Source organism: Bombyx mori, chromosome 8 (assembly GCF_030269925.1).
Source record: "Bombyx mori chromosome 8, ASM3026992v2".
Lineage (NCBI taxonomy): Eukaryota > Metazoa > Arthropoda > Insecta > Lepidoptera > Bombycidae > Bombyx > Bombyx mori.
In genome coordinates this window covers 6385128-6396509 of record NC_085114.1, presented here as the reverse complement: position 1 = coordinate 6396509, position 11382 = coordinate 6385128, and the positions used below count along the sequence as shown (strand labels likewise).

The 11382-nt window shown below is 33.8% G+C and overlaps 2 protein-coding genes and 2 long non-coding RNA genes across 21 annotated transcripts in view; 1 reads left to right on the top strand and 3 right to left on the bottom strand.

The window, feature by feature from the left end:
• Window positions 1-141: 141 nt before the first annotated feature.
• Window positions 142-1184, bottom strand: LOC101741087 (uncharacterized). The gene is made up of 2 exons (XR_210030.3): window positions 929-1184; window positions 142-294 (listed from the first exon to the last, which is right to left on the bottom strand). It is a non-coding gene; the product is annotated as an uncharacterized LOC101741087 (long non-coding RNA).
• On the top strand, window positions 1175-8248 carry Loqs (loquacious). 17 transcript variants are annotated; one of them, NM_001195079.1, is given in 9 exon segments: window positions 1988-2179; window positions 2767-2920; window positions 3661-3778; window positions 4202-4260; window positions 4262-4332; window positions 4766-4781; window positions 4784-4935; window positions 5893-6027; window positions 6115-6363. In NM_001195079.1, coding segments are annotated over 9 exon segments (1146 nt in total).
• LOC134199243 (uncharacterized) lies at window positions 3634-4647 on the bottom strand. Its single transcript, XR_009973653.1, has 2 exons — window positions 4220-4647; window positions 3634-3771 (listed from the first exon to the last, which is right to left on the bottom strand). It is a non-coding gene; the product is annotated as an uncharacterized LOC134199243 (long non-coding RNA).
• A 1827-nt stretch (window positions 8249-10075) lies between the features above and the next one.
• The window catches only part of LOC101742032 (uncharacterized), a 38049-nt gene continuing 36742 nt past the window's right edge, over window positions 10076-11382 (bottom strand). For both annotated transcript variants that reach the window (XM_062669694.1, XM_062669696.1), the window contains one exon: window positions 10076-11344. In XM_062669694.1, coding sequence (XP_062525678.1) covers window positions 10519-11344 — 826 coding nt within the window. In that variant the 3' untranslated portion in view covers window positions 10076-10518. The remainder of the gene's footprint in view (window positions 11345-11382) is intronic.

The following is an 11382-nucleotide window of genomic DNA, read 5'->3' as shown; positions in this document are numbered from 1 at the left end:
TTTTAATTTTTTGTTTATAATATATGAATTAAAAGGTGGCTTTTAACAATCGTATAGGAATCAAACTTGTAAAGAAGCATGAAATTAAGTGTTAACATTTTTGTATAAATTTTAGGAAATTATATTAGATATTACTTTAAATAACTTTAAACTGTAATTTATTTTCAAAATAATATCGTCACACACATAGTTAATACACATTCATCCGTGCGTAGGAGGTCAGCGTGGACCGCTAGTTTTCAAAATCTCTTTTTGTGAGTTTTTGGATGTAAAACTTGCATCAACTTCGATAAACTAGAACACAAAATGATATCAAAATTAAACTATCATTCGAACACGATCCTAAGTCTTTCCTGTTCGGTTTTATATTAGTTTCTAGGTTATAAAAGTGTGATTCGTAACAACCATTGATTAAAAGAAGGAAAATAGGTAAAAAGCGCAACGACCTGTGACAACTAGTGAAGATATTTTATTCGGAGGAGTCGTTTAGTGGGTGGCTGCTGATATGTTGCCAGTCCCACATACACCGCTCGCCTACTTAGCGTGTGGACTTCGCAGGTTTGAACCATGGTCCAATAAAAAAGTTCCTCCTTATTATCCACTCCTAATTATCATTTTTCATAAAAATAAGAATATAAATTAAAATAAGACATGATTTATAGGATAAAATCCCTTAAAAAATGAGACAGTATTAACTCTCTGCTGCCACCTGCTCAACTGCTCAGCTTTATTCTATTCTATTCTCGGCTTCTCGGCGGACACGTTGTTCTCTCAATTTTTTGTCCCCACTAAACATAAAGTTGCTATTAACTATTTGTGGTGCGTACTTGGTGTTTGAAGAGCTTTGAATATGTTTTTTTCAAGAGCTGGTCAGTATTTGTATCAACAAGAAATAGAATTAATAGAAGAAAAAACTGACTCAACCTACAAATTTTTGTCACAGAGTGAATCCAATTTGTTTCCATAATTTAGCATTTTCATAAACAAATAAAAACATAATTCTTTATTTGGCGCCCAAAACATCGAAATTTTTCGTATTCTGATACTTTTGAATTAATATGATTAATTAATAATTACTTTTTCTACTATCGATCAACCTTAATGTCATTGTGTGTGCATAGTTTCTTTCGGTGCGCACCAGATACTTGAAGGATAGGGTACACATAAAATATCTGACATGTGCAGGGCATTTTTTTTATCTATGGTCAGTTTCGAAATATTCTTAGTTCACTCGTTCATTTTCATTCACTCATTTCACATAAATTTAATGTGCAGGTTACATAGGTTGTTTTACGAAACTGAAGATCTAATTCTGTTCTCTTTTATTTTTCGTATTGTATCCGTTTCATTTTCAATAGCAAATTTCGATAAATACATTTGTAACTACGGCTGTGGGAAAAGTAAGTAACCTAAAAATATTTTGTTAATGTATCTTAAAAATAATGCTTAATGATTCTTAGTGTTCAGCTGAAAGCAGTCATTAGTTATTTAGCAATTAAAAAAATATATCACGTATGCCGGTGTGAATTAGAACACGTAGCCATCTTGAAAATACCGTAACCGGCCGCCATGTCATGGATCACATGTTTCCTACGGAGCTAAGCGTATCGATCGCTATTTTCTCCACCGTGTTAAACAACAATAAATATAGCAGATTATTTAGTAGAATTTAGTTATTCGTAAGTATTCCGACTATGTATGAATACTACTATGTTCAGAAAGTACTCATTATACGTAAATATTTAAAACTAATCATGTGGAACCGGCATCTTCATAGTAATTTTAGAGCCATGACATAATAATCACTAAGTATGTAATCATTCCGCTTTAATTAGAGTAAATTACGAATTTTATACGGATCACAAAAAACAGCTTATTTAGATTACACAAATTCAAAGTTACTCCTTTGTTTACATTTTTCATAAGGTGTACGAAAGGTGTAATGATGTTAAAAACTCGATTTAATATTTTGATATTGTAAAAACAGATGGAAGGGAATACGGTCCACCCGCATCCATCTGTGGTACCGGGTTTACCACCCGGTGTTATCCATGGAATGACAGTGCACGGCAGTGGACCGAACGGTGAACACATTCCTCACGGTCCAAGACGCCGCTATCAGACCCGACCCAAACCTAATAACTTGCAAAGATTGCCTTTGGACGAGGCGGCCAAGAGGGTAATGCGGGTTTGTTTTTGATACTAGTTTTTTTGTAGAATAAGTCTACATTTTTTTATTCTCTAAAATATCAATCATAAACATTGCTGCTCATTGATAATAACTTGAGAAATAGTAAAATTAAGTGATATATTTTTCTCTTAGACAGATCGTTTATGAATATATTCACTAATATAGATTTAATTAGCAAAGGTTGTAAATAAATTTAACCAAGGCTACAGAACAACTACTTGCTAACCAAGAACAACAACAGCACTTAAATTATCCCATAATTGTAAATTTTATTGACATTAGTCTCCAAATGAATGAGTTGATAAGATTTAGAATTGTGCTTTGAGTAATCCATTGAGCTCAATTCAATGTACTTTTACCATTAATTAATTCAATAAGACCCATCTAATTGATTAATTGTTAAAAGTGAGAATTTAAATTATGTTACATTCATATGGTTTTAAAGTTAATCTGATACAGGTAACTTAAAAACAGTGTAGATAAGTGACTCTTTAGACGAGACATTAAGTAGCAATATGCATAATAATAATGAATATTTCGTCAGAAATTAAATTTATAAAACAATTGTGTTCCAGGAAATGGAATCACTTCCTACAAAGACTCCTGTCTCTGTTTTGCAAGAGCTGTTGGCACGTCGTGGAACTGTTCCTAAATATGAACTAGTCCAGATAGAAGGCATGATACATGAACCCACTTTCCGGTACAGAGTAACTGTGGCTGATTTAGTTGGTAAATATGGTTTCTGTTCATGTTTAAAGGAGATGTAATAGTTAATATCGTATTTATTAGGAGAATGACACTGCTAATGAGAACTAGATGCCAGTGAAAATTGTACCAAAAGTACTTAATTTACGAAACATTGACACATGCTTACATTTTTGCAATTCTGATACATGTGAGGTGTTTCATGTATATTAGGTTCAGCACATACTAGAGCAATACATCCAAGGTAAACTTACAGTAAAAATAGCTAATTTGTATGTTAAATTATTAATTGCTATAAGTTATTGACTGAATAAAAATGGCTGTTTTATATGGGGCAAAATATGTAAACCTCAGTTAGAAATATTTTTCTGTTTTCCTTTGTAAAACTCCATTAATTAATTTATTCAATCATATGAGTCGTCTATTATCAAAGGCGGCAATCTGACTTTTGGACAATGATTGGTAAATCAGAAAAACGAATTATTGACTTTGTATTCCATTGGCAGTCACAAAACTCTTCGGAACGACATCTTAGATAAATAACAGGTTAACTATTAACCTTTATTTAATGCAGGTTTTGAACCGTATTCTTTGAAGGAGACGATTATATTCAAATAAATCTGTATTGACATATCAATAAAAATTTTTTGTCCAAATGTACAGATTGCCGCCTTTGATAATAGACGACTCATATGCAGTAAATAATAATGTGTTTAAACAGTAGGCCAGATACAAAATTTAAAAAACATAATATATATTTACAGCAATGGGCACTGGTCGCTCAAAAAAAGAGGCAAAGCACTCTGCAGCCAAGGCTTTACTGGACAAGTTAACTGGTGCTACACCAGCTGATCAGACTACCAATGGCAATGTTCCTGAAACGTAAGTACATTTCTATAAATAATACTATTGTTAGAAAAATTTAATTTATATAAAATATTAACCAGTAAATAGAATTTTTCAAAAAGCCCACATCGAGGCCTCTAATGAACACTACTCTAACTCAAAATTTTGAAACTTTCATTTTTCACGCGAATCCCTTCACTATTTTAAAAGTATTACAAATTATTATTGATGAGGTTCGAAGCAAGAATAAATCGGCTAGTTACACAAAAAAAAAACATAAATATATCTGCAATAATAAATATTTTATCAACTTTTTTCGTTTAAACGCTCCTCCTGTAAACCTAGGAATTTGAAGTTCATTGGAGACATCAACATATCCAAATTTATTGAAACATTTTGTTCACAATATTTTTATTATTATTTGCAATGCAATTAATATAAAAAAAAAAACAATTTTAGTGGTGCTGTAGTACCTACATTTGAAGATAAACTAATGGGTAATCCTGTTGGATGGCTTCAGGAGTTGTGTATGTCACGATTCTGGCCACCACCATCTTACCATGCTGAAAACGATGACAATGTTAATAGACGTAAGTTTTCGTACTAATTTTACTTAGGTACTTACTTTAGCAAGGGCTTTTTATTTATTAGCTTAAGTGACTTTTTTTTAAAGTTAGACATTCAACCATAATTTTGAGAAAAAAATAAATTATATGCACTATTCTTCTGAGTCTTCTTGTAGTCATTTGGTTGTCCATTATATTATTATGTTATGTTGTATATTATTTAAGGAAACTATAAAATGATATAATATAATAGAAGTTGTACATTTCTATTACTTTATTTGTAATATTTGATAACAACTAACACTGTATACTTAAGTATATTTAGATCTAAATAAATAGAAAAGAAATATATTTTTTACATTAATATAATTTTACATATTAATAAATCATTGATAATTGATAGTAAAATTTATGTGAAACATAAGAATGTGGGTCTACAATACTACAAAAATTGTAGCAGTTTCAGGTTTGCCCCATGAACGTCAATTTACGATCATTTGCACATTGCTCAAGCGCCGTGAAGTTGGTACAGGCAAGTCAAAGAAATTAGCTAAACGGCAAGCTGCCTACAAGATGTGGCAGGCCTTACAGGACAACCCACCAGAATCCTTCCAGAATGATGATGAGGTAAAGTAATATTAATTTTACTACTATATCGCATAAACTCACTTCAATATAGGATATAAGGGAGCTGTTTCCGATGCTGAAATGGAACTGCTTGATTAAGGGCTTGTATTCACAATTTGATGACATTGATAACACAACTAAAACTAAAAAGTTTTTTTTTTTTTTTTATTGCTTCTATGAGTGGACGAGCTCACAGCCCACCTGGTGTTAAGTGATTACTGGAGCCCATAGACATCTACAACGTGAATGCGCCACCCACCTTGAAACATAAGTTCTAAGGTCTCAGGTATAGTTACAACGGTTGCCCCGCCCTTCAAACCGAAACGCATTACTGCTTCACGGCAGAAATAAGCAGGGTAGTGGTACAAACCCGCGCGGACTCAAGGTCTAATATTACTCAGGAACTTTAAAAGTAACTTCAGAGTACTAGGTGATTTGCCTGTTAGACTTGTAACTCCGAATGCATATGTTAAAGTTCATATTTCATGTTCTCTGTCTGATTCAACCATATTGAGGCTAGATAAGTTTTATTAATAATAAAAGTATATGAGCCAGACTGGCAATAGCAGTTTGTTTTTTTACTAGTAAAATTGGTATTTGTATGTATGAAAAAAGAGGAATAATTTATAGTCAGTTAAAAAAAATTGTGAAGCCAGAGTGTAATATAATGCCTTGTGTATCAACAGAATAATTACCTGAAAATTAATTACAATTATTTGATAAGTTGTCTTGGTGTTGTTTGAATGTACTTACCATCAACAGTTTATTTCAATTATTATAAATAATTAACTTCATGTAATAGTTGTCAATATCCATCAATTGATTTTTGGAACATTCCCCTAAAATTGTTATTGTTGTTCGCACTTGGCCAGGTATTTTACTATCTTTCGATTAGGTTACAGGCCTGAAACAACAGAAGAGTCGGTTGACAATAAAAGTTTTTTTTTTATGTTATAGGGCGGTGTTGCGGCCCGTTATGCCGATTTGAAAGATAGTAAAATCTCCACATTGACCACGAGCCATAGCCATAAAGTGTCGCAGTTCCACAAACATCTCAAACAGTCTGTTGGCCCCAACCTGGCCAAGTTGCAGGTATGAAACAGTTGTTTTGCATGAAAGTATCAATTTTTGGCATGAATGTTGTCATTTGAAATATTAATTTATTTAATTATAAAACAGGTGACACCACTAAACAATAAGGATTTTAACTTCGTTCAGTTCTTGCAAGAAATAGCATCAGAGCAATCTTTTGAGGTGACCTATGTCGACATAGAAGAAAAGTCTATGACTGGTCTATGTCAGTGTCTTGTCCAGCTTTCCACATTGCCAGTAGCTGTATGCCACGGAGCCGGCCTCACCAGCAAGGATGCCCAGTCATCTGCTGCTCAGAACGCCTTGGAGTATCTCAAGATTATGACCAAAAAGTGAAATTTTCAACATCTTACGACATCAGCAAAGACCAGTGCGACGACCTATGCATTTGATCTATGGGCTCTAACGTTATGAGATTTAATTTTAATGCAGGCCATATCACTATGTGTTTTGTATTGATGTCGTTAGGTTTTGAGCCTTCATATTGTTGCATCACTTTCCATATGAATAATGGCATTAATAGTACGCATCTATGTACCAATAGTACTTTGGGCTATGCTTTATAACTGGCATGTTTGCAGTAACCAACTTGTTTTTTTTTTTTTGGTTAATTTATGGTAGGCAGTTTGAAACTTATAGCTAAGATAAGTGAACGAGCTCACGGCCAATCTTGTGTTAAGGAGTTACTGGAGCCTATATACTTCACTGAGATACTATTTTCAACTCTGTTATTGTTCCCCCGTTTCAAGAGATAATTTTCGCGATAGCTATTCAATTCTATAATTAACTCCTCACTGAAGTGTTAACAAAGTGCTGCGATATGAGGTTTATCAACCGAAGTTTAAAAACCGTTCTTAGCAGTCAATTTATTATGTATTCCCTAGACATTTATTTCCACCAAGAGCAATAAACATTTAAGCGATTTTAAGCGAAACGGCCGTAAAAAAAGTGTCACTCTGGCAACTAGCATTGTGATGAAATTAAATCCTTTAATAATTTGCAAGTAAAAGTTCATTATTTATTAATAAAACTACTGCCAATGTGCGAGGATAAATTGCATAGCCCGTAATCTTAAAAAACAAAGTATGGAGTGATTTGTCATAAAATACAAGCTATACTTTGCATAGAATTAGTGTAATTTTCCCAGCGTGGAAATTACGTGTTATAAAAATGTAAAAAAAATGAAATAATATGAAAATACAAAAAAAAGTGTGGATTTACATATATTTCCAGTTTAATATTCAGCATCTTAGGCATGTTTTTTGCATTCATATTTAATTATTAAAGTATAATCTCAATCTTAGCTTTTAATCTATTTTATCTATAAATTAACACTATTATTGCGGCGAAGTCAGTATGTTTGACTTATTTCGTAAATTCATGTTTAGGAACTATGAATTTTAACTATCATTGGTAAGCCTTTTTAATATGCTGAGCATTAAACGGAAAATAGTTTCAGCTAGTGTCTTGTTGACGAACTGCCCGACCTTTGCTTTGTAATAAGCTCCGACGTAGCAATTAATTCACTTGAACTTTAAGAACTTTTTACAAAGTGCAAGGGTTGGAACATTGATGGTATTGAAGGATTACAGGTCGTTGTTCGTTTTGTTTGATACCAGTGATTGTGAGTTTTCTTTTGTGTACATGATGGAAAACTTTGCAGGGAAGTAGAATACTAAATGTATGAGTGAGATGCATCACTCACTGTAAAGAGTTTGTAAAGAGAGGATCCCTTGCCTGTGAAAATGGGCATTATTTTAATGCAAAGTATAGAGGTTGTAACAATTTGTACCTGTACAGTGTCGTCGTCGATGTTTGTGATCCCGGCACCGACGAGGAACCTGCACGCACCAAGTTTCTTTTAAATTGAATGGTGTGAGTTCAACCTGCCCTTATAAAACATCGCACTGTTCAAGTTAGAAAAGACTACTCGAGTAAAGGATTGGAGTTCTGTTCAACCAAGACCCAACTAAATAAAAACTAATATTTTGTCCGGCCGTAAGGACTATGATTGTTCCACGTTTATTTTATTTTTTCTTTAGTGAGTCTTGGTTTTACTTATTGTTATTAATTATAATTAAGCTCTAAATATAATAATATCATGGCTTTTTAACATTTGTCACACCTGCTAATAATATGTATGAAGTCTATATTATTTTAAAACATTATGAACTTCATATTATTTCTGCTGTAACTTCAATAAATTTTTGGTGTTGCCTAAGTAGTGTTTTAGTAGTTTGTATTATTTTACCTATCCTCAACATCGCTTAGAAATAATTGTGTATGCACACAAATGAAGCAAACCGACTTTGTTATAGACATTTGACATAGGTTCGATGTATCGTAAAGGATTACCTATGCTAATGTCGCTCGTACACTTCGAATCTTATCCTAAAAATTGCCAGATGTCCGAATAAATAATGTTAATATTACTGTGAACAGAGATTGAAAGTGAATATTGAAATTCCGAATCTTACAGCTAATGTCAGTGATCCGACCTCTGAGGAAGTTTAATGCTGATACCCTACTGGACTTTTGGTAAAATGCAAAAACAGCGTAAAGGTTTCCCTCAAGTTGCTCCACAAGGCTGTCGGCGGCAATTTGGCCTGTTCTTTCTCGCCACTGCGCAACTCTGGTAATTAGCCCAAAGCGTGAAAAATATTGATCTCTTTAAACTGCTTCCAACATGTTTGCACGACTGAAGATTCCTATCACAAAACATCCGAAATGTGAGTTTTCTATTAGGTCACGGCTTCAGTATCCGCTTAACATCAGGTGGGCCGAACCTCACAATACAAGAACGTCATCCACGTAATCTATAATAAACGCGTTCGCCATAAATCGGTCTTGTTCATATATGAATGAATATCTAGACGAGGAACTTCATGTTCAAAGAGATACTGCAACGCCAACGCGCTCTACTTCGACAAAGCGGCGCGACACGATAATTTTCTCTTATCGTGGCCGCCGCTAATAACATTTCCGACCCAGGCGACGGGGCAACGCACAGCCGCCGTCGAACAGAACATATTGTATGCGCTGCTGAATGTGGCGTACACAACTTTAGATTTAGATAAAGAAATCACTGGATAGGTAGTCAAAGAATATCCGTTTATTATATACTTCGCAAACAAGTAACGAATTCTATCTATGTATGTTGATGCGGTAAGTACCGCTGTGTATGAGTGCTGAAGTTTGAGTAAAGCGATGTAAAAGTGCTGATGTAAATGCGCGCGTGCCCTGTACGATACCATGACTGGTACACATATCTTGTCGGATCCCCCGAACCCGCTCTGTACTTTTAGGTTCCTCGAGCACAGGTCAGCGTGCACTAACAGTCCACTGAGTTTGTTGACGGATCTGCTCAGTGGGTCGCGATTCCGATCCGGTGGTAGATGTTGCGATTGCTCTTACTAGGGTTGGTTGGTGTTCTCTCAGGTCAAGTCCGTGAAGCTCACCTATCCATCCGCGCGAAGCTGGAATAGCCCCTTAGCCAACCAGCGAATAGGTAAAAAAAAAACGAGTACGACTAACATGAGTGTTGTCATATATCGACAAGAGTAGTAATACTTTCCGGGTTGTGGGATCACCGTTATTTAATTGCGTGGTGATGTTAAAAGGCTCTAGTAAACTTTGCTTACCTGTTGTCTGCTTGCTGTGGGCAAGGGCGGATCCAGCTTTGGCGCCAGGAGGGGGTCACATAGTCGTGGTCAAGTCAACAACTTATATTTTAATTTTGATAACAATAGATACAAGTAAAAAGTAGGTATTTCAATAATGCAATAAAAAAAGTACTGGTTCCACAGCGAAAATAATATTGCAATTAGTGCCAAGCGATATATATAATATAAGAAATATTATACCTTTATCAGTCTTGAACAGAAAGAACATCGTCAGAAAATGAAACGACGCGAAAACAAATAAAGAACGACATCGCTCAACTGTTACGAAAATGTCCTTTTTTTACACCGAGATTGCGCTGTCACTCAATTTATAAATTCAACATATCTACGTTTACTCAGAAAAGGTTAATTAGGAACAACCTCAATCTTTTTTTATTTTATTTTATTACTAATTCACTGGTTATTGAATCAGGTGTAGGATTATATAGTGATGGACAATCTGCGCTTCCTTAAAAATTATTTTTTACCTCTAGGATACAGTAAAGAAAAATAAATCTAGTCTTGAAAATAATCGGCAAAAGTACATACAATCTTGGTTGTTAATACATAAAATTCTGAGCTTTTTATTAAAATGTATTTCCTCTTACATTTTTACTAATATACATAGTATACGTGCGACAATTTCCAAACTCGAGATTTTTTTTTTTTATTATACCTACCTATTATAACTAAAATGTACTAAATCTTAATAAATATAAGGTAGTGTAGTAATCTTAATAATAGATAGCGTCGTTATGTAACGTTAATAATAATTATTGGTACAATAATTGCACTTAATAATAAATGACTAACAGAATAGGAAGCCAGATTAATGGTTCATTTTCATTTTATCTTTTCGGTCTATTTTAAACTGTTCTAATATACGTTTAGCACTTACAGATTGATTCGATAATCGAAATGTTTCTTGATCCATTACTGAGAAAGGCTGAACAGAATTCATTTCAAAAGTTAATGGGCTAACCGAATCGTAAGTGTAGATAGATGTCGTTTCTAAATTATCAGGAGTTAAATTAATGTCTTCTGTATCAAAAAATGCTATTTCGGTATTTTCGTTTGTAGTATTATTACTCGAATACTGACTTTGAAATTTCGGTTCCGTGTTACATTCCGAATCTAAAACTGGAGAATAATTTGAGACGTAATCTGAGAATTCCTGTGGTGGTGGTATAATCGGGTCAACTTGGACGTTTTCAGTACATTGCAATAGTAAAGTTTTCGGGTCAAACATAGTTTGGTCTATATTGTAATTATTAGGTTCATTTTGGAAATTTAAACTAGGGATATAACACTCTTCATTGACTTGTTCGACTTCATTCAGTATTAAATCTGGTACATTTAATTCACATCGACGTTTGATAACGTCTTTATCTTCAACAACATTTATCAAATTCTCATTTTTATATGGCATATCGGAATTATCGTTTTTTTGGTTCAACAACTGGGAATAAGTATACGGTGTTTCTTTGCTACTCGTGTCAGCCACTATCAATGAATCAGGGATAGGAATGTTTACATTGTCTATCTCGCTAATTCTAAATGGTCGTTCACATTTTGGATTTCCTTTTCTTAATTTGCTTACTTCTGTCACTTTTGAAAGATATTGATCTTGAATATCTTCTTTTCTTTCCCTTTGGCTGAAACCCCAGTATTGAATTAACCATTAAGCCGATAA

Excerpts from the sequence above, each read along its gene's own strand:
- Loqs (XM_012695395.4), top strand. The coding sequence starts at position 1,988 with ATGGAAGGGAATACGGTCCACCCGCATCCATCTGTGGTACCGGGTTTA. Across the intron at positions 2,189-2,766 it reads CGGCCAAGAGGGTAATGCGG|GAAATGGAATCACTTCCTAC; the intron begins GTTTGTTTTTGA and ends ATTGTGTTCCAG. Across the intron at positions 4,936-5,892 it reads CCTTCCAGAATGATGATGAG|GGCGGTGTTGCGGCCCGTTA; the intron begins GTAAAGTAATAT and ends TTTATGTTATAG.